This window comes from Dichomitus squalens (genome assembly GCF_000275845.1).
Source record: "Dichomitus squalens LYAD-421 SS1 unplaced genomic scaffold DICSQscaffold_2, whole genome shotgun sequence".
Taxonomy (NCBI): domain Eukaryota; kingdom Fungi; phylum Basidiomycota; class Agaricomycetes; order Polyporales; family Polyporaceae; genus Dichomitus; species Dichomitus squalens.
The window spans coordinates 497053-522539 of record NW_006766884.1 but is presented as its reverse complement, the minus strand read 5'-3'; the positions used below and the strand labels follow the sequence as shown (position 1 = coordinate 522539).

At 54.2% G+C, this 25487-nt stretch overlaps 9 protein-coding genes across 9 annotated transcripts; 2 read left to right on the top strand and 7 right to left on the bottom strand.

Moving 5' to 3' along the window:
• Window positions 1–160: 160 nt before the first annotated feature.
• DICSQDRAFT_77617 (uncharacterized protein) lies at window positions 161–1274 on the top strand. The gene is made up of 4 exons (XM_007361007.1): window positions 161–959; window positions 1017–1077; window positions 1133–1200; window positions 1253–1274. The coding sequence occupies exons 1-4, from the start codon at window positions 253–255 to the stop codon at window positions 1266–1268; spliced, it is 852 nt and encodes a 283-aa protein (XP_007361069.1). The 5' UTR covers window positions 161–252; the 3' UTR covers window positions 1269–1274.
• A 95-nt stretch (window positions 1275–1369) lies between these two features.
• Window positions 1370–2418, bottom strand: DICSQDRAFT_165509 (uncharacterized protein; the record flags this gene model as incomplete). Its single annotated transcript, XM_007361006.1, has 5 exons — window positions 1370–1702; window positions 1773–1865; window positions 1936–2064; window positions 2140–2232; window positions 2281–2418. The coding sequence occupies 5 exons, from the start codon at window positions 2416–2418 to the stop codon at window positions 1370–1372; spliced, it is 786 nt and encodes a 261-aa protein (XP_007361068.1).
• A 293-nt stretch (window positions 2419–2711) lies between these two features.
• DICSQDRAFT_151870 (cysteine proteinase) lies at window positions 2712–7499 on the bottom strand (the record flags this gene model as incomplete). Its single annotated transcript, XM_007361005.1, has 22 exons — window positions 2712–3092; window positions 3150–3408; window positions 3463–3552; window positions 3605–3873; window positions 3933–4216; window positions 4273–4380; window positions 4449–4548; window positions 4618–4872; window positions 4926–5013; window positions 5075–5284; window positions 5336–5389; window positions 5443–5529; window positions 5578–5676; window positions 5733–6053; window positions 6105–6172; window positions 6228–6323; window positions 6376–6460; window positions 6518–6645; window positions 6716–6793; window positions 6843–6881; window positions 6937–7028; window positions 7088–7499. 22 exons carry the CDS (start codon window positions 7497–7499, stop codon window positions 2712–2714), a joined length of 3603 nt encoding a protein of 1200 aa, XP_007361067.1.
• Window positions 7500–9135: 1636 nt separating this feature from the next.
• DICSQDRAFT_177239 (uncharacterized protein) lies at window positions 9136–10230 on the bottom strand (the record flags this gene model as incomplete). The annotated part of the gene is made up of 2 exons (XM_007361004.1): window positions 9136–9299; window positions 9361–10230. 2 exons carry the CDS (start codon window positions 10228–10230, stop codon window positions 9198–9200), a joined length of 972 nt encoding a protein of 323 aa, XP_007361066.1. The 3' UTR covers window positions 9136–9197.
• Window positions 10231–10592: 362 nt separating this feature from the next.
• On the top strand, window positions 10593–14491 carry DICSQDRAFT_151869 (uncharacterized protein). The gene is made up of 6 exons (XM_007361003.1): window positions 10593–10751; window positions 10810–10854; window positions 10911–11032; window positions 11088–11125; window positions 11176–11436; window positions 11488–14491. Exons 1-6 carry the CDS (start codon window positions 10695–10697, stop codon window positions 14256–14258), a joined length of 3294 nt encoding a protein of 1097 aa, XP_007361065.1. The 5' UTR covers window positions 10593–10694; the 3' UTR covers window positions 14259–14491.
• A 41-nt stretch (window positions 14492–14532) lies between these two features.
• DICSQDRAFT_177237 (uncharacterized protein) lies at window positions 14533–17015 on the bottom strand (the record flags this gene model as incomplete). The annotated part of the gene is made up of 9 exons (XM_007361002.1): window positions 14533–14689; window positions 14747–14961; window positions 15031–16030; window positions 16084–16172; window positions 16229–16355; window positions 16413–16517; window positions 16571–16647; window positions 16703–16897; window positions 16992–17015. The coding sequence occupies 9 exons, from the start codon at window positions 17013–17015 to the stop codon at window positions 14533–14535; spliced, it is 1989 nt and encodes a 662-aa protein (XP_007361064.1).
• A 438-nt stretch (window positions 17016–17453) lies between these two features.
• Window positions 17454–20144, bottom strand: DICSQDRAFT_177236 (uncharacterized protein; the record flags this gene model as incomplete). Its single annotated transcript, XM_007361001.1, has 10 exons — window positions 17454–17729; window positions 17791–18011; window positions 18071–18873; window positions 18934–19061; window positions 19116–19204; window positions 19254–19371; window positions 19426–19533; window positions 19591–19667; window positions 19720–19914; window positions 19983–20144. 10 exons carry the CDS (start codon window positions 20142–20144, stop codon window positions 17501–17503), a joined length of 2130 nt encoding a protein of 709 aa, XP_007361063.1. The 3' UTR covers window positions 17454–17500.
• A 1277-nt stretch (window positions 20145–21421) lies between these two features.
• DICSQDRAFT_165503 (uncharacterized protein) lies at window positions 21422–22097 on the bottom strand (the record flags this gene model as incomplete). The annotated part of the gene is made up of 3 exons (XM_007361000.1): window positions 21422–21656; window positions 22004–22016; window positions 22085–22097. 3 exons carry the CDS (start codon window positions 22095–22097, stop codon window positions 21422–21424), a joined length of 261 nt encoding a protein of 86 aa, XP_007361062.1.
• A 204-nt stretch (window positions 22098–22301) lies between these two features.
• Window positions 22302–25054, bottom strand: DICSQDRAFT_77605 (uncharacterized protein). Its single transcript, XM_007360999.1, has 11 exons — window positions 24929–25054; window positions 24672–24866; window positions 24537–24613; window positions 24375–24476; window positions 24192–24315; window positions 24053–24141; window positions 23875–23996; window positions 23027–23814; window positions 22779–22969; window positions 22395–22720; window positions 22302–22339 (listed from the first exon to the last, which is right to left on the bottom strand). Exons 1-10 carry the CDS (start codon window positions 24959–24961, stop codon window positions 22501–22503), a joined length of 1941 nt encoding a protein of 646 aa, XP_007361061.1. The 5' UTR covers window positions 24962–25054; the 3' UTR covers window positions 22302–22339; window positions 22395–22500.
• Window positions 25055–25487: the final 433 nt, after the last annotated feature.

The following is a 25487-nucleotide window of genomic DNA, read 5'->3' as shown; positions in this document are numbered from 1 at the left end:
TCTTGAGGATGTCGGCGGTGACGATGGCAGATTTTCCTCCTTCCACTGACCGGACGATGCTAGACGCTGGCGTACCGTGTCACGCACCTGACTCCTTGTCACAAAGTCACCACCCATGTTTCTCCACGGAAGCGCCCTCGACTTCACCAGGCTCGCCACCGTCCTGCTGGGCGTGCTAATCCCAAACCCATCTACTTACCTCGTCTCTGTTCCCTTTCTACCTTTACTGAGATTTGTGCTCTATCTCGCGCTATGTCTGATAAAGTGCGCTCCACGAAGCTGAAGTTTAAGGGCGAGAAGACGAAGAAGAAGCGCAAGCACGAGGATGACGGAGACGAGGGCCCCAGTAGAAGGCGGCGCAAGGAGGAGGACAACGAGGCATCGGAGACGTGGGTCTTGCCTGAAGAAGCTCACGAGATCCGCGGACCCACCTTCATCATGCACCCATCCGACCCTTCCCCAATATGCATCACTTACGATTCCACCCGCGGCCGCATCGTCCTGCAGTCCGTTGACAAGGACAAGACGGAGGACTCTCCTTCTCCATCCATTGTGGAGCGGACGCCGACAGACGTCTCTCAAGTCTGGGTCGTCACCAGGGTTGCCGGTTCTCCCACCATCAACATCCGCACTGGTGTAGGCGAAGGCAAGTTCGTGTCTTGCGACAAGCATGGGCTTGTATCTGCAGATCGAGAAGCGCGCGGCCCTCAAGAGGAGTGGACACCCGTGGTGTTTCCGGACGGAATGGTCGCATTTCAGAACATATACGAGAAGTATCTCAGCGTAGACGAAGTTGCGGGCGGGCAACTTGCGTTGCGTGGTGATTCTGAGGAGGTGGGATTTGGTGAGCGTTTCTGGGTCAAGATTCAGAACAAGTACAAAAAGGAGGCGCATGCGGAGGAAAGGAAACGCAAAGATGGGCTGATAGACATGTCCGCCGTGGACGAGGCGAGCACAAAGTGCGTCGTTGTCTTGAACCAGGGCCGTACTACATATAAATGATGCATTGTTCACAGTAAGATATACCAGGCGTGGGGCGCCGGGAAGTCTATCGTATCAGTGGAAGATAAGAAAGAGGTCAGTATCAATCACACACTAAGGTCATTTGCGCTGAAGCGCAGCTTTACTGCAGCTCAAGCGTGCCAAGAAGGAGGGTCGGCTGGCTGAAGCCCTGCTCGATCGGCGCGCCAAGCTCAAGAGGTGAGTATTAAGCCGATGTTTCCTTGCGCTCGCTGACCAGATAGATGTTTAGCGACCGTTTCTGCTAGTTCACCTACTAGGACTTGTATTCATATATATCTCTGTTTGTATCGCTATGCATACACCTCTGTGCAGACTTCCACGGACCGCGATGGCGTATCAAGATGCCTCATGGTTTTCGGAGTAACTTCTCCAGTCCATCGACAATCATTTGGAACTGCAGTTCAGTCAACACTCCTTCCCTGACCCACGTATACATCCAGCTGCGCCAGTTGTTCATCTGGAGCATACTCTGGAGCGACGTGTCGTCTCCTACACCATGGCTGATGAACACGGCTAGCAAGAAGCTCAAGTCTTGCGCGAGAGCGCTGAGAAAGTCGAGGATCGGCACAGGGATGGCTGAACTCTCAGCAGGGTTGTCGACAGCAGTAAGAGAAGGCGACGGTTCTCGGACATCGTCGCTACGGCCAATGCTTGGGGTCGCATCGCGACTAGGGCCGTCCTATGAGGTAGAGGTGTTAACAACGATCGTCATTCGTGACGTGCGGAACTAGCGTTTCCCGTGGACCTACCTGGTGTGGTATGCCTGGTGTATCATCTTCTCTCAGGATCCGATGGCATTTCTCGTCGCTTTTACGTCTAGCGGCGACCGTCGTAGCCTTCAACTAGGTCATTCGCGAGGCCGTACAAATTCAGCATGCTGGTCATGCTTCAAAATCAGAAAGACCGACTTACGATTCTATTCGGTGAACAAATGATGCCAGTCTTAGATCCATTCCTACGCAGCTGCCGATGGTACTGGATCATGACCTTGAGTGGCCAGTTATTTTCGTAATGTCCCAAGATAGGGTACTTCTCTAGCAGCTGTAGGAAGGACCACGTTGGCTCTGGCGTATTGGCGAAAGTGAAGTGTGGTTTCTATGTCTATAGGTCCCTCACCTTCTTGATAATTTTCCGCTTGACTGCTGTATACCTACTCATGATCCCGGGATCGGGAGGCAAGTACTTGTCACATAACGTTCCTGCCGTATTCTGAGAGCCCGTTAGTATATTTCTCGCCGCACATCCATGTAGACGAACCACGATGTCGAAGTACATGACAAGATCCTGCCGACTGTTGGTAAGTCCCATTTGGTGGGCAAGAGACTCGGAGCCATCATCGATGTTGACAACGCGTCTGCACAAGTGGCCGGGTTTCGATACAAGCTCGGGAGACATAGGTCGATGTTGGTGTTCAGCGAGGCCGCTCGAACATTGAAAATCAGGGAGCTCGAAATTGCTCGAAATCTATATAACCCTGGGGTTTACATTCAGTAGCTCCGGCTGGCTCATGAAGACCGAAATGTGCAGTCCACCGCCGCCACCTAACCATCTGGATATAGAGCAGCACCCAAATACTCCCCGGAATAGCACACCTTCTACGAACCTGCATCAGTGGCATCAGCAATCACCTCCGCAGACCTCATTAGTGTAACGAGCAGCACTCTTGAGGTACACAAATCAAGAAACCACTAGCTCGCATTGGGTAATGGCGTTTCGCACATCACACACGCCACGTCCGCAGCACCGTTCTCGTACGTACAGGCTGGACACGCAGTAGACAGGGGAGCAAGGGACTGACTCGACGAGGGTGCCGAGGAAAGCGAGTTTCCGCCTAAGAGGGTGCCACCGAACGCCTGACCCTCCGTCCGCTTCTTCTTCCCGTTCTCCCCAGTAGGCGCTTCGTTGTCTGAGTCAGTTAATATAGTGATGTCCTCGCTCTCCTCTTTGAGGTCGAGGAGGTCGTTCGACAAGATCCCTAAAGACAGCATAGTAGCCGAACTGTCATTCAGCTCATGGCCGCGGTAGAAAAGGCGCTGGGAGATGACGGGGATCCCAAGCTCGTCGCTCAACTAGGAACAAGAGTGTCCTATCAGTACCGGATCCTCACTCAATGTCATGCGACTTACCATGACTCTCAGCTCCTTTACTGACATCGCCTTGGTAATAGTGATCCTCCGCCGCTTACCGTACTCTCGGACCTGCCGTATACGCTTCGACTTGCGAGAGCCCTCGTTCTGTCGCTTGCCGTACTTGTGCAGGGTCGTCTGAACCGGTTTCGTTGGAGAGTGTGGGAGTGGTTCATCGCTATAGTTCTGGGGTGTTGGGGTAGGATCGCTAGGGCCCAGAACACGGATAGTAACCTCCGTCATCTCGAACGAGGTGCGCCTGGATGAAGCGTCAACGACGGCTATGACACTTGGTCTGCATACTATACCTCACCTCTTCAAGCGACAGTCTAGACATACCGGCAGATCATGGATGTACTTCCCGCCGGTATTTTCGATGGCAATCAGTGGTCCGGCGGAATACCTGTTGATCAGTTCAAGCCACGATCTCCTCTGGTCCATTGTGACATACGCACAATTCCTTGAGAGCGCTCCAGTCGCTTAGTCTCACGATCGCCATCGACGTGTCCATGTCTCCGGGGACATTAGGGTTGAAAGCCAGCTGACCGTGCTCGCATACAAATGATGAGTTATCCACCGTCTCTGGACGAGAAACCTCGCCTGGCCGCATGACCCACTGCCGCCACGCGCGCACAAACTGTGACGGTACGATAGCACAGGGAACATCTTCCAGCAGCGCTGTGAGCCCATTGAGCGCGTTGTCGTGCATATGCTTCAGTCTGGCCTGCATGTATTGGCATGTATATCAGCGGTTTAATCATATATGAAGCGGGATTCCTATACCTTCTCTTCCTCTGCCTGCTTGCGATACTCGCGTTTGTCTTCCTTGGATATGTGAAGCAACGCTTCGCAGACGGCACAAGGCTCGGTCGACGTTGATGGAGGCCTCCAGTTCGGGAAGAGCTCCTGTAAAATCGCACATGCCTCTGCGGATATTCGTCGCCGCGCAGCCTGGTTGGTGGCCAGACCACCGTGCTCGCACACGACATCTCGTAGGTATTCTTCCGCATCGGGCGACGGGTCGGTCGCGCCCTCCACGTGCATCTTGGGCCGCGCGAGCCGCCAGTCTGCATCTTGAATGAGCACTAGGAGCTGGGTGTCTATTGATAGCAGTGTCTCGTACCCTTCAGCCATGCCTTTGAGATGTAGTAGCCATCCTCGTCGCCCTCCAAGGCAACCACGTCGTCGAATTGCGACACCAATTGTGGGTGCTCCACTTGGTACAGCTTCTCTGTAGAGACAAGCGCATCACGTCAAACCTTACAGCCAAAGATTGAACCTTGCATGACGTGAACCTACCTGTGAACATGCGTTGCACGCACGTCGCGCACACATCCTGGGTCGTCAGCCTCGGCGATAGAAGACAGTCATCCTCTCCGGCAATGCGCGAATGGAAAGCCTGTGCCACCGATGTCAGGACGCAGTATTCGGGAGAACGCGGGGCAGCATGGCACCAATACTAACTCACCGCCTTAATGACCTTCATGTCGTGGGCCTTCTCAGGGTCGAGCTTCCCGTGGGAGCACACAACGTCAGACACCGGAATCGTGACTGCGGAGGGACCTGCTTCTGAGGAGGTCGATGACGCGGTCTCCTCTGCTTTGGGTACTGCATCCTTAGAAGGTCCAGGAGAAGTCATCGGGGATGTCTTGGAAGCTTTCGGCTGAGCGACGTGACGGGACAGCCATGCCTCCAACGCTTGGCGACTGACTACGACGCATTCCTTCGAGGTTGTGAGTTTCGGAATGTCGAGGGAAAGGATTTAAAGTGATATACCTCGTCGCGAGACTCAACATTCCAGGTACGGTAGATGTCCCTAACAATGCTTCGTATTCGATCGAACCGTTCCCTTGCTTCCCGCTCGCTATCGGGATCGACAAGACGTCAGTTCGCCCCATGGCACTACGTATGAGGTGCCCACGTACCGTTTAGTGTAGTCTTCGCGAGCCTTACGATGCACAGCGTTCAGTCTGTTCACGACCTCTAATGCTCTTGGTGGGGGATTTACTTGACGGTCATCTGTCTGTGAAGCCCCGTTCGAGGCGTGGCCGTTGGCCGGCTGACATGGCCCGGGACGAGATGGGTGGTCTACGCGTGCATACACCAGCATATACGCGTCCTTGGACGAGATGTATCTGGGACAAGCCATCAGCCTCCACCGGAGAACAGCCTAATTGAGGACCTACTCTGGACCTTCCCTCGCGGGCGATCCTTCGCCCCGCTGAGATCGCTCAGAGCTCCTGCAGACCGTCAGTCGTACGCTCGTTAGCTTCCTACTGGACCGGAGACCCACTCAACGATCTCAATCTCGCTGTCGCTGTCGTCGATGCGCCGACGCTTCTTGGGCGGGCGACCTTTGGGAGGTTGGGTGGCAGGCTTCCTACGCGCCTAGTCAACACTGGACAATGGGTACAAAGGAGGGACTGACTTCGACCCTTTGCTCCCCTTCTTGCCTGCATCGAGCTTGGGAACGAGAGACTCGATCTTCGTGACTGTCTCGTCATTGAATTGGTACCACGCCTGGTTCCTGTAATGGTGATCAGCGATCTAGATATACTCGACCGCACTCAGGCAGGTGCATACTTCACATCGAAGACTTGCGCCTCGTAGTGCCCATGATACGCGCTGGCGCCCTTGTGCAGGAGGATGCCCCGAAGCGCATACAAATTCTTGCTCTCCTTCGCGTGCCGCTGCCCGCACTGCTTGCGCGTGTCTTCATCCCCCACGAATCTGTCCATGTCGATGCAAGTCGGGAATAAGATGGTCTGCTTCGACTTCCTGCGTTCCATGGACGCGAAGTCGTAGACGAAGCGGAGCAGAGAGAAGTGCAAGACCGGTGGAAGGTCGTGCAATTCGGTGAATCGCTTCGCATCTTGCAGATTATCACACTGTTGGCAGAAGTACCTGGAGAAAAGAGGTCAGCAGGATGTCGTCAAGGCAGCTTGTGAGCTTTACTTGTTATCCCCGGATAGTGTCTCGGGTTCCAAAAGTGCTGTTAGACGTTCCTCCAGAGTGGCATTGTTCTGGGTAACTGCCGTTGGTTATTTCTACGCTCAGCAAAACAACAGCAAGACTGACCTCCAGGTTGACCTCGATCTCTAGAAAGTCAGAATCTCGCCCCGAACGGCGGTGGCAGTGCTGGCACACCGTGTTGTATACTAGCCTACCCTGGAACTGTTGCCCACGTTAGGGGAGAGATGCAGAGGATGCGAACATGCCAACCCACCTGATCGGGGATTAGCGACCGAAGGTCTGGGCTCTGCTGCTTCTTGAACTCGGTGTCCAGGTGCGCCATAAAAAGCTTCGAGAATCTGGGAGACTAGTGATGAATGATGGAGCTTGTGCAACGTGCAACCCATGCCACGTACTCCTGAGCGTCTTGTTGCTCTGAGGCCCGTAGCTTCAAGCTTTCCACGAGCTTGACGGGGTTGAACGCACTCAGCTCGCTATGTTGCATGGCGGCAAAGGTGACCTGCAGCTGGAAGATGGGAGACTCCTAAAATGTCGAGCAACCATGGGCTGTCATGAGACCAGGGAGCAAGAAAGTCGGCGTTAGCAAGGCGAACCTCGAATGGATGCTGTGCGTCTTGTGCAGGTTGACATTCATACACGCCCTTGCGGAACGGTATGTCCTGAAACCATACCTGGTGGCGCGATCAGCATCACTTCCTCCTGGAGATTGAGTGAAGCTACCTGTAAATAGGCATTGGCATAACAAGTGGCTCCCAGGTTCTACGACAGGATGAGACTCCATGACACAACGATCATAGACAGAAAGGTAGCTCGCCTTTAGACCAATGGGTGTTTGTCCATCTCGGGCATCGAGCATGGGGTTTTCTCCGATGTCATATACCTTTAGATACTCCTCGTAGGCATCCTCTTCAGCGGATGCTCGTCAGAACAGTCGCCGTGACGCCTTGGACTCGACGAGGACTTACCGGCATCCTCCCACTTGCCCTGACCCAGATAGTTCAGGCAGTATGGGTTTTGCTTGCATGCTTTACTACTGCACGTCGGCCCTTCATCGTCTGAGATGACAATGATATCGCCTGCCTGCTCCTCCGCTGCCTCCAGTTCGACGTGGCCATTGACCTTTGGCGTTGGCGGCGATTGAGTTTTGCGTTTATCGACGTGCTTGTTACTACATAGGGAGTAATTGCTGTTCCGAGAGAAGCCGCAGGTCGCTAGTCTGTGCTCGTTTGAAATCCCGGCCACATCTGTCACCTCCGTCCCCACCCAGCCCCAAGCAGAGTAGGCGACATTTCCTGTGAGTTTTGCACGCTTGAGACGTTCGCCAGCAGAGAGGCCAATCGGGCCAGGAGAGGCTCGCCGTATGCGCTTTGGAGGCATAGGACGGAGAAGAGTTTATCCGCCGTGGGGATAGCTAGAGATGGAAGAGAGAAGTGGCAGGCCAAGGATTGGGAGACGCGGCGGTGGCTTATACTCCAGTCTCCCGCCCACATGGGCGTCTGTCAGACGCGTCGCGCGAACGTGATCAACCCCGCGACCCGGGTCGCCGCGTCCAGCGCGTCCTCATGCCAGTAGTAATTGCAGGTTGTCTGTTCCCTTCCGCTCCGCTCTCTGGCCAAGCGTTCAAGGATCATCATATCCAACCATTCGATTGCTAAATTGACGAGTGGGGGATCACCATGAGCCACGTGCCAAGGTTGCAGAAGTTTCACAGCGTAGGTGCGTCAAGTCCGAGTCAATCCCCCTGGTGTGGTAGGCCGCTCGATAGTTGTTGGCATGACCTCGCCATGCATGGCCATGATCTCAAATACTTCAGCGCAGAGCTCGCATGTGAAGGTAATCAGATCCAATTAGACCGATGCAGCGGACATCCCGTGAGGGATGTGAAGAGGATATCTCGTTCAACTTCCGATTCGACCTCTACTATCATCGCTCCAGACTTCCATCTACTCTTTTACACTTTCCTGTTGCCATGTTCATCCTGTCTTTTGTCTTTGCCGGCATCTTTATGCTAGGCGTGCTGGAACCGCGATTCACAATGACTCTTCTCTCGCACACTATGCCCCAAGCTGAGCTACTCTTGGCAAATGCACCCCACCGATGTCGCCGACTAGCCTCCCAATATCTCCTTGCGCAGGTCCCCTGGACACTGCAAGGCGAGCGCTGGCTCTCTGGTTATCTCCGTCCAACGCTGTCGCCCCCTAACCACAGCTATGATCCGGACCCAAACCCCCTCGTACTACCCGATCCGGGTGTCGACACAAGTCATGTAGCACGAATGACTTCCCCGATGATGTGGGCTACATTCTCTCCTCCGTACGCCTCTGCTATCTCAGCAGTGATGCCTCTAGTCGTGCAACTTGTGGCTCTCCTCGTACTGGTTCTCTTACTACGATGGTCATGTTTTCAATTGGCCGATCGCTTCCGCCTCACTCAGCGGTCTTCGCCTGCTCGGCAGTTCGTTCAGGACCTCGAAAACAAAGTAAAACAGTCTTCCACTTTGCCGATAGCATAGTTCACAGCTCATACCGCCACACAGGTGCACGGCCGAGCAATGACAGGAAGCGGCTCCCCCCGCACAGTGGCGTTCTCCGACAACGATGACCACCCGCAATTCGGACACTACGGACTGACTACCTCAGGGTCCACGCGCACAACCTACCACGCCGAGGGTTCTCTTACCAACATTCTAGGAACTCCAGTGGCCCTTGCTTCGAGTCCGCCTAGCGGGGCTTCGGTGGCAACTGACCCAAGCTCTCTAGTCATGTCTTCGATTCCAGATCGTCTGACTCGCAACACTATTTCGCAACCTACCCCGGGATCCGTGGACAGACCAAGAAGGGTTCAGTTCCCTATGTCGAGAGATGTGGCCGCATCCCTCGAGCATTGCAAACGTGGATGTGAAGATGCACAGGGTCCGCCGGGGGAGCGTCTCCGGGTTTCGTGAAGGATAGGAAGCTATTGAGTTTCACGCTTTGTAAACTGTAGCAACACCATGATAACCATGGACTTCACTGCAATACGCATATTGACGGCTTGTAACACAAATATAGCTATCATATTAGGCTATTGAACGCACTACGGCCGCTCTTTCTTGGACTGCTGCGGACCCCGACGAGCGTCCAGAGTGATCTTGTAGGACACGAGTCCCTTTGCGGTCTTGCCACCGAAGAGCTTGCCCTACACGGTACAGATTCACAACGTATAGTGAACTGTTGGGTAAGTGGTCTCGAGAACTCACCTCCCCAATCAATTTGGTCAAGTCCAGCTTCGAGCCACTTGTTTTTATCGGATTCGGCTTATCGTTCGTCTTAACCTGCACGTTAGTTCTCTCCGCGAAAGGGAGCACGTCCTCGAGCTGCTTGAGGCGGTCCCGCTCCTCCGCGACCTCGCGCAAGACTTCGCTGATCTGGCTCTCGACGATACTGTCTTGCTTCTTCACTATCGCGTTAAGCTGCGTCTTGACCTGCACGTTCTCCTCCTCCAGTGCCTCGCACCGCTCGAGCGCCGCGATCGCCTTCGCCCGCCAAAAGTCGCGCCCGTGCGTGAATGACGTGACGGTCTTCTCGAGCAGCGCCTTCTGAAGCGAGATGCGCTCGACCTGCTCCGCGAGGTACTTCCCGGTCGCTATGCGCGAGTCCTCCGCGTTCACGCGAAGCGTGCGCTCGCGTTCCAGTGCGGCAAACAAGTCGGTGAGCATGGATCCGGGCTGCGCGGACGCCTGGACGAGCGCATCCTGCAGCAGGGAGACTTGGGCGCGGAGCGAGGTGTTCTCCTCTGCGAGGGTGTCGCGAGCGGCGCGCTTCTTGCGGAGAAGGTCGTCGACAACGTTGCGGAGCTCGCCCTCGACGTCCTTCTCGGCTGGAAGCGGAGGTGGTGGGGTGGAGGTTGCACCGAAGCGAGGGATGGGGTCGTCTGGACAGTCAGCGGCCCCGGGAGACAGGAGAACGGCAATGTCAGACGACTGAGAGGCGAACGGGTTCAGATCCTCCGAGATAGTAGAGATGTTGCTTGGCGAGACAAGGAGAGGTGCGTAGCTCGCTTCATCGTTCCCTGGAGCTAGGAAGGAGTCGTAGGAGGACGAGGCGGACGCACAGCGAGATGCCGACATTGAAGAACAGCTGTCTGCTTCAGCATGTCTCTTGAGCGTATATCTGGCAGTGTTCGTGTGTGTACTGTGTGGCTGGCATCATACTCGTAGGTGAAGCTCGATTGTGAGGACAGAATTCAGTCCGGAAGTCCTAGTCAGCCACCAAAGCAACCGCGCAGGTTGGCGAGACGGGCCTGGCAAGATGTCATACAATTCGATGTAGACATGGAAGGCAGCAATATTGTTGTCAGGAAACATAATAAGGAAGAGCAGCAATAGGGGAGTGGTACATAGTGGAGGCGAAAAGAGCTGGGCGGCGACGCCGCGTGGAGCGCCCAGAGGAAGTCGAACCGTATTGACCTCCAGGAGATACTCGAGCCTGTACCACGTTCACCTGCCCTCTTGGTTTGTCTATCTTGGGCTACTGGCTTGTGCAGGCTTCAGTGCAGATTCTCGAACTTTAGGGCGAGATACGGCAAGGAGGAATGGACTACTTCTCCAAGTTCTTGCGGTCGAACGCTCAGCCAATTCCCAAGGCCGAGGTGCGACATGCGCTTCGCTCGGACGCGATCCACTCGACACTGAGCGTATTGTGTGCAGATCGACCATGCACAGGAGTTCCACAAGTCATGGGTGCTCATAAAGGTGCGGACGATGGGAGCTGTCGTGGAGTGTCCCCGCCCTCATGAAGCGTCGTTCAGAACACCCTTCTACATCCGGACGAACGTCAATTGACTCGCGGGATCAAGTCTACCGATGTTCCTGCACGTCTACAGTCTATGGTGGATTCTTTGGTTTGGGAATCTACACGGACGGAGGAGGGGTATGTCTAAGCCCTTCCCTCGGTGCTCTTGTGTTAATCTCCAACGGGCTATCAGTGAGACGGGTGCCTGCTTGGAGTATCTATTGAAGAATGGTGCGTCCAGCGTGCTGCGTAGCCGTATGTTGAGTGCTGAATTGCATCAGACGTACTTGGGACGCTGGTCAAGCTCAGCGAGTCCGATCGCCCCTTCGGTATCCAAGCAGAGGTTCTCCGGGCCGTACAGAACATGGTCGTTCTGCTTGATGAACAATTCCTCGTACATTCTGCGGTTCACAAGGCCGTTCTCCGCCTGCTACGCAACTGTGTCGGGGATGATCTGCAAGAACAGCTGGATGGTCGGAACAAGCCCATGGGAGCGGCCGGGAATGTGTCCCGTACGCAACCCTCGGAGTATGAGGAAGATTGTATAAGTTCCTGGCTAACTCTGCATTGTACACATACTGATTCACTCATAGTGGTCAACCTCCTCTGCATTCTCTGCAGCAGAATACGAACATATCGCGAACTACTTATGATATTCTTCCACGACAAGCAGTGGTATCGACCAGAACCACTATTCGCCGTCGAGGAGGAGGATGAAGACGAGGAAGAGGCGGAGAACGCCCCGGCTGCCGAACAATCAGGCGACCAATCCATTTCCGATGCTACAATACCTCAACGTCCTACCTCTCCTGCTCCCTCCCAACAGACGGATAACTCTGGACTCGGATCTTCTACCACGAAGAAACCAGAGTATGAGTTTCTACTCTTCAACTACCTACTTCGTTTCGTGCATCGGGAGGGGCAGATCGGCGACTTCGCACGCGCGGGTCTTCTTTTCCTTATGGATGTCGCCATGTCTCCCGTGGATCCTTCGCATAAACCCGAGGAAGACCTTCGATCATCCACCTCAACACTATCGGCACACGATCATGACCCTAACACCGACGCAGCTCTAGCTCTTGCGGAATATATCCTCGATGGCGATTTCTCTGACGTCCTCGCTGCTGGCCTCGCTGCCGTTTACTCCCTGCTTCCTACCAAACTCGAAGTCCGCCCACCGACAGCGGCAGAGAAATCCTCAGGGGCTGCTATGATCCTCGGTAGTAGCACCACCCCGGAGCTCCCGTCTGAGGAGAAAGAGAAGCTGGAGGCCGAGAAGGAGCGAAGTCGAGCTATGGGTCTCGAGGAATCTTCAAGTCCCGACTTCAAGGCACGCTTGGATCACTTCCTGAAGTTGCTTGAGTTCCTGCAAGATGTCTTCCGCCGGAACAAGGGATACGACGCGGCGGATGGAACTCTCGACCCCTCAGCACTCGTAGGTTCCGCGATCGTGCAGTCTATCCTGGATGCCGTACGGCGGGTGTTCCTTGAAAACATCCTCTATCCTTCCATCCTCGAATGCTCCGACGCCGACGGTAGTGCCGTGGCCGTCATGTCGTACATTGAGATCATGCTCCGGACTTTGGAGAATGGCCAGCTGGCGGATGTGCTTGTCGACTTCTTGATGAGCGAGGACAATAATGAGGATCTGACTTCTTCCCGAGCACGTCCGCAATCAATGCTCAACCTTGGCAACACAGCTCCTCCCACTGCTATGTCTCAGGTGGAGCTGAAGAAGGCAAAGAAGGGCAGGCGCAAGAGTACTGCAATGACGTTGCTGGAGATGGAAGCACCAGATGCTCGCAAACAGTCTTCATACTTCACCTCCATGGGCCGTTTCACCCTCAAGGACCTGCTATTGACTAGCTTGCGCTCGAAGTCGCAGCCGACCGCTACCGCCGCCCTCCAGCTCCTCCAGTCACTTCTCTTCCAATACTGCACGCTCTGCGTGGACCGATTGCTTGTCGTCATACACGATCCTCAAGCTACCTCCTTCCCCCAACCTGCAATCCTTTCCGATGCGATCGAGGATGTTCTCCCGCCATCAGTTTCTGCGAACCAGGATGACGACGATGAGACGTTCATATACCCAGGCTCCGAAGATACCAAGGAGGCAGAGCCCATTCGTCCCAAGTCGGTGATCGTTTTCAGCCAACCCGATACCACTTACTGGACGCATGAACGTGAAATGGGTCTATACCTCACACTTGTGTCTCGCATCGATCCGAACCACGCAGAAGATGCGTTCAGCACGGGATACGATCACTATCTGCGCGATGCCATATTCTCCATCCAAAGTCAACCATGCTTCCGGCTCGACATAGACCTCGAAGCGCGGGCGAAACTCAAGCACCGTTTGAACCCCAACGACCCCGTCCTCTCCCTCGTCCTCCAGTCTCTACGTAAATTCTTCTCTAACACACCAGAAGCCAACATGGCGCTGACCGGCGTGCTCGCCACGCTCGCGCTCTGTCCGGACCGCTCCCTCGCAGGCTGGTTGACCTTTGCGCCCAAGGAGTCACCGACGCCATCCAACGCACGCGAGCAAGACGTCTTGTCCTATGAGGATGATGGCGACGACCGCTCGATCGACTTCCTGATAGAGGAGAAGCTCGCGTCCGAGTTCAACGCGCTCCCCGCATCCAGCATAGATGAGCAGTCGCGCCCCGTCGTCCACTCCATCTTCCACGGTCTCGTCGGTCAGCTCGAGCGATATCGCCAGATGGTCGAGCACTTCGATCAATACCTTCAGGAACGACGACAAGGCTTGTTGTTTAATGAGAACCTGACTGATGCGTTGACGCTGGCACTCGACTTCGAGACACCGAAGTCGTCTGCATTTGGGGGACCGCTGTCCACTGTGCTCTCATCTCCAGCGGAGACGCCTACAAAGCTGAAGCCAAAATCGACCCAGTCGGTGTCGCAGTCGTTTGTCTCTTTCCTGACACCGAAGAAGAGCAAGCCGACAATGCCCCCGCCGTCCGAGCCTACGACTCCGTCGCGAGGTGCGCGAGCGCTCGAGGCCAGTCCGTTCGGCCCCCACTACCAGAAGACTGGTGCCATTGTTGTAGAGCCCTATCTTGCACCCGCGCCATCTTCTGGTCCCTGGACGCCCGCGAAGTCGCGCAAGTACAACGCAGACGAGGAAGATGTCTTTGGCTCGACGGGTCAATGGAGCGACGGTCGCACACAATCGCAAGTTGTGGACGATTCGGAGGAAGAAGAAGACGGCCCTAAAGTCGCGCATGTCACGCTTTCGCAATTGCTTGACAACGTCGTCATTCTAGAGGAGTCTATCAAGGAACTTGTAGCCATCATACACGCGAGACGTAGCTTGGGCATAGATTCGATTCGCTATCTGTAACTTATTTGTTCTGTTGTCGTCATGGAGGTACTACATGCTACGATGCATAGAACACCTTTTGTTTATCCCTGCCATGTACAGCGACTTGCCGGCGCGATGGATCTCTATGGGAAGGGGGCTGGCTCTCAACCGCCCTCGAGAGGTGGTCTATGGCTATGATTGCTGATCGTTGTTTTTTGCATCGCTAGTAGTACAATTTGAATTATGCTCGAACTAAGGCATGCCACCTTTACTACAGTATGCCTCTCGGGCGGGCAAAATTTCCGCCTAGGCGTTATAGGAGGTCTCGCCAACCCTTCGGAAGCCCCACGTCGCGATAGCGGCGGTCGGGAAGGTCGTAACAGACGTATATCTTGGGCAGTCTCTGCGTCCTCTCGTCAAGAGGGATGTAGAAGTATCCGTCTAAATCATCTTCGATGTCGACGCTATGCCTACCATCATTCAACATCAGCACATCGTTACATATCAAAAATGGGCCGGAGGCTTACTGGCTCTCAAGATGATTAACCAGGGAGGTCCGACTCAGGAAACGCTTTGGGCAGAAACGACAGGCTCTCCGCAGAAAAGTACGATCGCCAGCGATACTGTCAAGGTGGCTTTTGACAGTCTCCTCCAGACGCGCAACCTGTACAGCCTCATGTTCGTCCAGTAATCTGAACCCGCAGGCACTGGTCTCATTGTGAACTTCCTCCATGTGCAGAAGCTGGTGCGAGCAGGTGGTGGATCAGCCAAACTATACTTCAAAGCCAGGGTCGATAGACCAGCTACACACCGCACTCAACCAGTTACATCCCCTCAGTTGGAGTAGGTCGCCGGTCTCAGTCTGGCACTTGCCATATGCGCAGTACATCCTTCCTTCACAGCGTTCCAAGTCGTGCTGCGTCGCATGTAGAGGATCCAGACCCAGAGTGTCGATGACTGCGGTGAGCCGTTCGACCACTTGACGGTCGACGTGCACGTAATCGAGTGTAACTGGAGAACTAAACTGGGGAACGACTTTCCGCAAATTCATCGTCATCGTATAGAGGTCAGCGGTGCCCATGTGGATAGGCAGGCGTCGCAAACATCGATGGGCCAGGAGTTCAGGGTAGCGTAGGGGGACGGATCTATGGCACGCCAGGCAGGAGAACGACGCGATAGCCAGACTCAGAGGATCGTCGATATCATCGGGTAAGGCGATAGCAGCTCGGAGCTTCTCGACGAGCCTGTTCTGGAGAGTCTGCTTCCATTGTACAATGAGGGCGGCTTGATGATCCCTCAGCTGCCATAGATGATCTTCGGTCACTGGATGATCGCCTGGGTCGTCTAGCACTTCTCGCAGTGAAGGCATCATTGCGTAATCGGCGATCCGGGGCTGTAGGTCATCTTCTGGAGATCTCTTGTCGTCCTTGTCGTATTCCGAGTTGCCCAAGTCTTCAGGGTCCGCCAAATAGGGTCGCTTCTTTTGACCTTCCACAACATCGAGCAGACCGACGAAAACGACGAGACGGTCGTGCAGGAGGGCACGTCGTTCCATTTTCAGGCGCTGAGATTGCACATCTTCCATGAATGCATGAGCGTCTTCGCAAATACTCGCCCATCCTGAGTCCTTCTTCAGTACCTCGCCGTCACCACCCCCAGCATGAGTATGCGAGGGTACGAGGGACTCACCGCGTCGTGTCAGCTTCTGAGGCTTGCGCGCATATGGCTTCTCAGCGAGCTCGTATAGGTCTTCCGGTTCCATGCGATCGAGTTCGTCGCCCCATCCATCTTTACGGAGAAAGTCAATGATTCTGGAAATTTGTGATTAGATGAGTACGTCATCCAAGAAGAACCGTCAACTGACGTAGTGAAGCGTTCTTCGCGAAGCCTGTCGAGCTCTTGGGCTCTGTTCTGCACTTGCGCCTCCTTCCAAGCATACAATGCTTCGCACGACTGCAGGCAAGTACCGTGTCATGCTAGCATCATTTTGTTGTATAAAGCATGCAGACCTCACTGATCACTTGAACAGAGGCGATCCTGTCTTTGATGCTGCGCACTAGCTCCGCCTCGTCCTGGACGAGGAAGCAGAAGTTCCGGAAATTCTCGTACTCCGGCCGATGGTAAAACAGCCGGTCCCTGGGGTGGTCTAATTAGCATATAGCCTTCCGCGTGATAAGACTGAGTGGTGCTCACACAGAGTCTCTCGAGAGGATCACGGAAGTCAGATACGGCTCTTCAAAGCCCATTTTTATCACCACCTCGTCCATTCGGTAGTCAGTCTCTTGAACATCGATAAGTCTACAATGGCCTTCCGCATCAGACTGGGAGGCAAGGGATACTAAGCAACTCACAAATAGCGCTGGCAGTCACGACAATAGCGCACTGAGAGTTCGAAGAGGGCATTCTGGATGTTGGATTTGAGACAATGCTGTTCCGGTACTCAGCTCCCGCAATAACTGCATACGCAGGAAAGCGCGACATACATGGCAGAGAGCGAAGAACATGAGGTTTGCATACGCGGGTTCACTCAGATAGGGCGGACAATCCGGAAGCCCCTCGACGGTCTGCCTGGCCGACTTCCAGAAGGGGGCAGACGTGCGGCTCATGAGGAAGGCGCGGAAGTCCTTCGTGGTTCTGGCGAGGTTGAGGAGGTCGCCAGGATGCATGAATGAGAACACCTGGAACGAGTGTCAGATGCGCGCTTTCTCCGTATGTGGCCAAGATACCGAGCATATCTGGAGTTGCAGCATAATCAGAATGATTCAAACGCACCTCAACCAAGATGTCGAGAGGCATGTTGGGCATGTCTCTCAAGCCACCGCGCCGGCCGCGAAGTGCGCGCCGGGCCCGACCGACTTCAGCGTGCAAACCCTCATGATCATCAAGAACACCAGCATCCATCGTGGCTGCTGTTGCTCAACCGAATGTAAGTGCGAAACGGGCAGGCACAGACCGTCTCGGGGGTGTGGTAGTAGCGAAGACGGGAGTGCGGCCCAAAGCGCATACATGGATGGTCGATATATGCGACACCCATTTGATCGGCCACCGCAAGGTCCGATCAATAACGACCGAAACTCTGCCACGTCCCAAACACTGTTTGAGGATGCATGCGCGCTGTACCATCCGACCCAGCATACTTTGCAGTCGCGACCTCAAGCAAGATAAGTGCGGGGCGGTGGACACGACGGCCGGCAAAAGCGCTACGAAACATGATAGATTGCCGATATCACAGAAACGACGGCGAATGTCTCTACTCCGGCTCAGGTCGAGCGTACGAAAACCTAGTCTTCTTCGTCTGTATCGGATTGGAACTCATCCGGTGAAGTCAGGATCTCGAGACCAGGGAGAACCATCACGTCCGCCAGCTCATTACTATCCTTGCGGCAATTCACCTGGAACGTCCCATCAGCGTTGTGACGCTCCAAAACGATCGTGGGTAGCTTCGGCTCCTTGTCAGAACCGATGTAGCAATGATCGTCCACTTCAGCTATGGTCACCTCGCGATCATGGCTTGCAGAAGAACGCGTAAGTCCTCTGTGGTCCATCTGCAAAATATCAATCAGATGCTCACCGTTTCTTCAAATGCTGGGGCATGATGTCGCGGCTCCCGATGTACTCGCAATAGGAGCAGTTGTGGAGGAAGAGATTCCGGTCAGAATGGTCATCCCGGCTACGGAGTTCGTCTTCGAGCCGATAAATGACTGCCGCTTCGTCCTCGGAGACACGTTCCCACTCGTGTTCCATGGTGATATCTAGCACTGCCCAGCTCATACCTTGAATGCAGTGGTTCAGCTGAAGGCGCGGGGTCAGTCTTGCCGTCAACGTGGTTATGTGCGAGAGAAGGGACTCACTGCTCCGGACCAGTCAAAGACGCAGTACGAACTCTCCTCCGCGCCATCAACGGAATCGTCCATGTTGATCGTGACATTAAAATCTAGAGTAACGTCCTCGCATTGTCGACAAATCAACCTCGCTCCGCACTCATCGGCTTCCCGGCGAGTCGCTGTGTCCGGATTCACCCCGCAGGCTTCGAGAATAGGTCGCAGGAAGGATATGGCTTCGGTAGAGGCGGTGAGGTGCTGATTTATCTCCCAATGCGACCGGTAGAAATGCCCATACGTTGCGACGGCGTGCCTATACACATCGCCGACATTTCCGGTGCGCCAACTGGGGATGTAACGCCAGTAGAACCTCCGCTGGCAGTGATGCACAAGTACTTCGGGGTACCTGAGGGCGCAGCGGCGGCAGCCTTTACAGCGGAACACGGTCAAAGCAAGGGCGAGAGGATCGGACTCGTCTTCCAACAATGACGGCGCTACCAGGGCGGATAGCTCGTCTTTGCGGGCTTTTTTCCAGGCCGCGATGCCAGCACCGAACATATCGCGCAATTGCCTGGGATCATCCAGAATTGACAGACCTGCCGAGCTTGGTGCGTCCAACAGCTCGTGGAACTCCGGCATGAACATGAAGTCCTTAAGATGCGGTTCGAAGTCAGAGCTGCGATCGCGTTTCGCATCTGGGCCTTGGTATCTGCTGACAGCTTTCGCGAGAACAGTGAATCTAGTGTGCAGCAGGATCTTGCGTTCTTCGGCAATGCGTTGGGTACGGACACCATTCACGAACGTGATTACATCCCCCTGGATTTTGTGCCAAACTAGTGCGAGCGAAGCTCATTAGATATCTGCTTTGCTCAAACTAGACAACGAGGACATACCGCGATTGGTGAGAGCCTCAGATCGAGTTGCAAACTTCTGCCGCTCGAAGTCGAATCCCAGATATTGATGTGTCGCCATGTAACTGATCTCCTTCTCCCACCCCATTTCACGCAGGTGGTCTCGAATGCTTGACAAGTATACTCAGCCTCCGTCGTACTCCATGTTGCAGGAATATTCTCACGCTTGGACTCGCGCGGCTCGAATCTTGTCAAGTTCATCCGATCTCTTAGCTTTCTGGTGACACTCCCAGGAATAGTACTCGTTCGACGCCTTTCAAGCCAGTGAGTTGCGACGAAGCCATTTCGAACAGGCTGCTAACCTCGAGAATGAGGTTCTTCTTGGCCTCGAACTGAAGTATCAATCCTTTCTTGGCGGCTACGTCGTCGAGCTGTTCCCAGCGTGTCTGGAACTCGGCAAGCTGTGGTTTATGGACAACCCTGCATGTAACATGAGTGAGAAATGTGACTTCCCGCCCAGTTATCAAGACTCACATGTGGCCCGCTTCGGCGATCAAGTGAATGTATGTGGGCAACGGCCCAGTACTAGTGACTGAGCCTACTGTCCTGAAGAATACGAGATACTCGGACTCATCCGTAAACCTGTTTCAGTCGTAAAGGTGAGACTCAACATATGCAGGAGAGGATCGGGTCGCTGACATGAGTTCCCTGCAGGCAGGACAATAGCGCGCAGCATACTGGAAAAGGACGACTCGCACGTTGTTTTTCAAGCAATTCTGAAATGTGGATGAGCGCAGAACAATGCGTGAACACGCATGCTGGACTCACATGACAATGGTTACAAAACAAGAGATTGACATAGGCGGGCTCGCTCATGTAGGACGGACACCTGGGGAGACCTTCCACACTCTCCAATGCAGCACTCCACAAAGTCTGTGCGTTCCTGGTCATGAGAAATGCGCGGAATGCCTTGTCCGTTCGTGCCAGAGCCAGCAGATCTCTCGGGTGCATGAAGCCGAATATCTGCATAAACATCCCCAACATTCAGCACATTGTCCTCTCAATGCGCGCCAGCGCTAATTAGTGCTTACCTCAAGCAAGACGTCCAGCGGCATATCAGGCATATCCCTGAGGCCTCCTCTGCGACCACGAACAGCTTTCCGGCGAGTTGTGAGCTTGCCCCTGTCCTTGCTAGTTCTCGCAACACCAGTAGATGCATCTGTATGTGTTTTAACCTTTTTGCGCGCGGGCATCTTGCAGGAAGGAGGGGAAGAGTATGTGGTGGTTCCAGTCCAAGGACGATTGAGAGCGATTCGCCGGACAGACGCGAAGCACCGTGGGTCACACTCGTCACCATTTCTTGTCGCGTGGATAACGAGGTCCGGATCTTGAGCTACCGCGGCAGTAATACATGCCATTTCCTCTGCCACTTTGATTCGCGAACCAACGTACACACCGTGAGTCGTCTTGGAGCTATGCCCGTAGGTATCAAATTTGGACCTAGGATGGCCTGGGTAAATTATGAGTACGCCGCGCGAGGAGAACTTACCCACCCTGACCCTGTAAGTCATATGTTGGCATGTATTGAGACAGATTCGAAGCCGTGAGCTACTCTCAGACGCACAACATGGCGTCAATCATGATGCATGATGTCATAGAACTTAGAACAACTCCATCAATGGGCGTACTCAATTTTCAGGTCGCTGGCCCGTTGCTACCCAGGACGACCTAGCAACGGAGAGCCACCGTGACAAGGCAGTGCGGGCGAGCCCCACTTGCCGCTGCAAGTGTCCTAAGCCGTGCCGTAGGAGGCCGTGAGCGGAGTCCGAATAGAGCACGCTCCGTGTTGCGGCTCGGGCGTCTCACAAGCCAAATCGGGATGTCTATACTGCTTGATGTACCTTTCATCCGTCTTCTACCATGGATAGCCCCTATATCTGTAGTCTACTGTATGTACTACGGGTATTTGGGAGGATGGATTAGTCCACGTCACTAGTGCTTGTCACTCACACGAGCAGTAGCAGTTTGGTGACTATGAGGCTCAGTCATACCTCACGAGCTTGCATAACGAGAGCATCAGTCATTAGCGTGCACAAGTACACCGCGCGAAGCATGCACACTGAATACAGCCAGTTCTCTCTTGCGCGCAACGGCACGCGACCAAGTACTATGTAGGTGCTCATCGTCTTCAATTGAAGCTCCGCTCACGGCCTCCTACGGCACGGTTTAGGACACTTGCAGCGGCAAGTGGGGCTCGCCCGCACTGCCTTGTCACGGTGGCTCTCCGTTGCTAGGTCGTCCTGGGTAGCAACGAGCCAGCGACCTGAAAATTGAGTACGCCCAATATGTCCAATGGATCCTGCCACAATAGAACGGTAACGTTCAAACCTGGCAGCTTCCCTCGCGTGTGTATTCATGCGGCGCTGACCTCGCGGAAAGAGTGTCATTATGCAGGGAATGAACATAAAGTGAGGTCCTCACCTGTATTACACTTCAGCAACAGACAGTCTCGGGCGCTTGTAATTGGTTCTCAATCCTCGTCATCCTCCCACTCCGAATTGGGGTTACTGTCACCCTCGTTTTCAGGCCCGGAAAGCTTTTCAGCAGGCTTTCCTAAGGCGCGAGTGCAGTGTACCGAGGACGACCCGCCAGCCAACCGCTGGACGTTGACGACGGCGATCCCGAAGTCCACGTAGGCGTCGAAGTGGATGCAGGCGTGGTTCAACACTGCGTCGACGTCATCATCAATGTCGCCAATGTCGTGCCTAGAAGACGCCGTCAGCGTTTGAACCAAGTCAATCTGTCGCCGAATGGTAACTCGTGCTTACTCGTTCGTTTATGAGATAGTACTTGCAACCGAGGGGGTAGAGTCTGATATCGACTGAAGCAGCGTAGTCCTCCCCTGCCTCTTCAAATTCTACCGCTTCTGCAGCAGAAATGCGCTCCCATTGATGCGTGTGCTGCCGCTTCTTACAGACCACATCTAGCTGTTGCTGACGTCAGGTTCTTGGACGAGTCATGCTCACCGCTTGCTAGCAATCGAAGACGTCGTGCGTGGAGTGAGGCCGGTGACCGTTGACGGGAAGGGGCATTTCTGGAAATCAATGCCCACCAATTGCGTGAGACTGTGGGTCGAGAAACGAAGGTTAGGTGAGTGTCTGAACTCGACAGATGTAATTCAGGCTGTACTCACCTGCATCAGACATAGCTTCAAAATTGTTCAACCTCATTGTTAGGACCAAGCAGGATAACTGAGCGCTCTATACCAGGGTTCTCGAAAGCATCTGATTCATATAACAGCTACTCTACGAGCCGTACCAAGAAACATCTGATATACTCCTGAAAACCATACCGCACTTGACCTGCGATGGGTGGAGTCTCTTCGTATACACAGTGCGAAGATGAGAAGGGGAAAATGAATTCGATATCGCTCTGCATTGACATTGCACTGAATGGGTGAGAGGTTCAGTGGCAGACATGAGCATCACCGAGTAATCACTCACCGCCTCTGCACCACAACTCGACGGAGCACCCCAAACCGCTCTGGGCTTCGCAACAAGGAAGCTGTCTGCTCTCGAGGCATGAAAGTGTCAGGTACCGGGCGTCGCCTTAGAAATCCATGTCGGAGTCCCACTCGGCAGCATCCGAATCACCGTCAGCCCCCATAAACAGAGAGAAGAGGCCGAAGTCGGATTCAAATTTATTGAAATACGCCTCGGACGTGCCGTTGTCGTGTCGCTTGAGATAAATCGACTTATACTCCGGAGCCGCGTCCTCATGTTGGTAAGAGTGATCATAAATGGTGCCCTCGTCGGCATCAATGTCGTGGCTATGGGAAAAGAACACATCACGTTTTGTCCTGACATGCGCGAAATGCGGAACCGTACCGTTTCTTGAGGTGTCGCGGCATGTGCTCCTCTCGGATAGCGAATGGACAGTATTTACAGCCGAGTGTTGTCTTGTACATGTCTACCCAAGCATACGATTCCCATTCCTTGTCTTGGATCTTCTTTGCTTCGTTATCCGAAACGCGTTCCCAACGACTTGGAAGCTGGGGGTGACGCAGGCGGTAAGAGAGCTGGATGTGATGTCAGCACATTGACAGCATGCACCGTCGCAAAACGCGATGCCTCACTGCACGCCAGCAATCGACGAACGCCTCGTGCTTGATGTAGCTCTCAATGAGTGTCGGGGTACCATCCGCATTGATCTTGCTGCCTCTTGACCAAGAAGCACTGCCTGTAAATATAAGCACGGCTTTCGATTGATCTACATCACGATGAGTTGCATGGTCCGGATCGAGCCCGCAGGCTTGCAGGATCGGCCGCAAATGGGACGCGGCATCGACGGAAGCGAACAGGTATTTTGACCGCCAAGATGTGCGCAGGTTATTTGGAGACCAGACGCACTGGACTGCCACTTCGTAGTCGTCAGCGGGCAGATCGTATCGTCGGTTGCACAGATGGGTCAGCACAGCAGGGTACTGCAAGTCTCTTCGAGAGCACGCTTTGCATCCGAACAGGGAGATGGCCAGCGTGAGGGGATCCGCAATATCTGGAGGGACAAGTATGTTGGAAGCGCGAATTTTCGCGGTCAACTCCTCTCTACGCTCCTGGCGCCACCGGGCGGTGGCAGACTCGAACATGGGTCGCATCTGCTCCCTGTCTTCCAAGACTGACATATCGGCACCACCCACATCGTTGAGGATATCTTTAAACTCGGACATCATGGCGAGGTCCATTGGTAGAGGGTCCAGGTCGGATTTGGCATCTCTCAACACCGCCATGGGAGACCGGAATTCCTCGTATGCCTTTGAGAACTTGGAAAGGCGGTCGAGCAAGACCAGCTTGCGTTCTTGTGCGAGGCGGTCCGACTTGGCCCTTTCCATGAACGAAACAGCGTCTTGACGTATGTTTTGCCATCCTGACGTCGGGAGAGCCAGATTGCGTGAGTGGACTGAGATCATAGATACAGAGAACCTACTTCGATCAGTCAAGGGTTCGGGTTTCGCGGAGAAGTTTTCAAGTTCGAGGTAGCTCTGCCAGTTGGGAGACATTTTGTCGAACTCTTCTCCCCAACCTTCCTGACGAAGGCGATCCCGTATACTACTCGATGTCAGTGGAGGTCAGACACTATTCCTTTAAAGTAATGATTCACGTACGACCTGACGCGTGTGGCTCTGATTTCCTCTAACTCTGCCGCCCTTCTGGCCTTCTCACCCGACTTCCAATCCAAGTACGCTCCTACAGCCTACAGACCTTGTTGGTTCAGATCTCGGAAGCCCACGGGGTCGTACTCACTTCGTCAATTAGCCTGACTCTCGCTGCATACTCTTCGATGAGCGCCTTCCTAGCGAGGTCGTCTTCAAGGCTGTCCCAACGCTTGCAGAACGTCTCTAGCTCTGGCTTGTGAAACCATTTTCTACTAAATACAAGGTCAGATACACTGTTCTCCAGACACTTGAGTCACCGCAGTCGACCTACTCGTCGGACTTTCCAACCTCGTACGAGAAGCAACGCTCCAGGGACCCTTTCAGCGGGTTGATCCGAAAATGGACATCTGCGCAGGCGTCCATGCGGAGGATCCTGGATGCGCCCGCGCGCTGAGTCAAAAGCCAGTAACGAGTGTCGATTCATTGCACTCACAGATCTGATCTGCATCTATTGCAGTAACGGACCCCGAACTCGAATATGATGTTTTGAATGTTGGACTTGAGGCAGCTCTGCACTCTGGAGAGTGAGCTGGCAGTCTGGTCATGGTCGTGACAGGGGAGAACTTACATGACAATGCGAGAAGAAAAGTAGGTTGATATATGCGGGCTCGCTCATGTAAGGAGGGCACGGGGGAAGACCTTCCACTCTCGCCATCACTGCCTCCCACATCTTCCGCGCAGTCTTCGCCATGAGGAGACTCCTGAATGGCTTAGTTGTTCGGGCCAGGTTCAGTAAGTCGCGAGGGTGCATGAATGCGAATATCTGTGAAGGTCCGTTCCGCGACGTTACAGATGGTGGAATCAGATGTCTATATATGTTCTTACCTCTATTAATACGTCCAATGGCATCTGGGGCATATCCTTCAACCCTCCGCGACGACCGCGAACAGTTTTCTTGCCCTGAGGGCCGGCACGGGAGGGTACCGGAGCACTGGTCTCAGACGTGTTGGCAGGGCTAGCTCCGGAATTGGCGGTGGTAGGAGGTTGAACACGTTTTGCCTTCCTACGCGGGGGCATGATGACGGTAGTACTGGCAGAGAGAAGAGAGGTCAAGACGACGTCGAGAAGCCAGTCGCGCCACCAGACGCCCGTTGCGACGCGACGCGGCGGCGAGTCACGTTATATCACGATCACGTGTCAAAACCCCAGGCTCAGTTGACTCGTACCCTCGTACACAGCGAACGCCCGGCGTATTGCAAAGTCAGATCAGAAGTCGATGTAGGTGTAGACATACATAGTGAGGAAAAAGATGTGTATGTATCAACAGAGAACAAGATGAATGAGATGAAACATCATCGTGGCTTGGGACCTGTTGCAGAGCCAGTATCATCGAGCGGCTCAGCTTTGCACGCGATACTTGGTTCAGCTACTCCACCATGCGACA

Coding starts and splice junctions, on each gene's coding strand:
- DICSQDRAFT_151869 (XM_007361003.1), top strand. CDS start 10,695: ATGGACTACTTCTCCAAGTTCTTGCGGTCGAACGCTCAGCCAATTCCC. Junction 10,855..10,910: donor AGTCATGGGTGCTCATAAAG/GTGCGGACGATG, acceptor AGCGTCGTTCAG/AACACCCTTCTACATCCGGA. Junction 11,126..11,175: donor GGAGTATCTATTGAAGAATG/GTGCGTCCAGCG, acceptor GAATTGCATCAG/ACGTACTTGGGACGCTGGTC.
- DICSQDRAFT_77617 (XM_007361007.1), top strand. CDS start 253: ATGTCTGATAAAGTGCGCTCCACGAAGCTGAAGTTTAAGGGCGAGAAG. Junction 960..1,016: donor GTGGACGAGGCGAGCACAAA/GTGCGTCGTTGT, acceptor CATTGTTCACAG/TAAGATATACCAGGCGTGGG. Junction 1,078..1,132: donor CAGTGGAAGATAAGAAAGAG/GTCAGTATCAAT, acceptor GCTTTACTGCAG/CTCAAGCGTGCCAAGAAGGA.
- DICSQDRAFT_77605 (XM_007360999.1), bottom strand. CDS start 24,961: ATGCCCCAGATGCCATTGGACGTATTAATAGAG. Junction 24,867..24,928: donor CATTGGACGTATTAATAGAG/GTAAGAACATAT, acceptor GGACCTTCACAG/ATATTCGCATTCATGCACCC. Junction 22,721..22,778: donor CCGCGACACCTCAAGAAACG/GTACGGTTCCGC, acceptor CTTTTCCCATAG/CCACGACATTGATGCCGACG.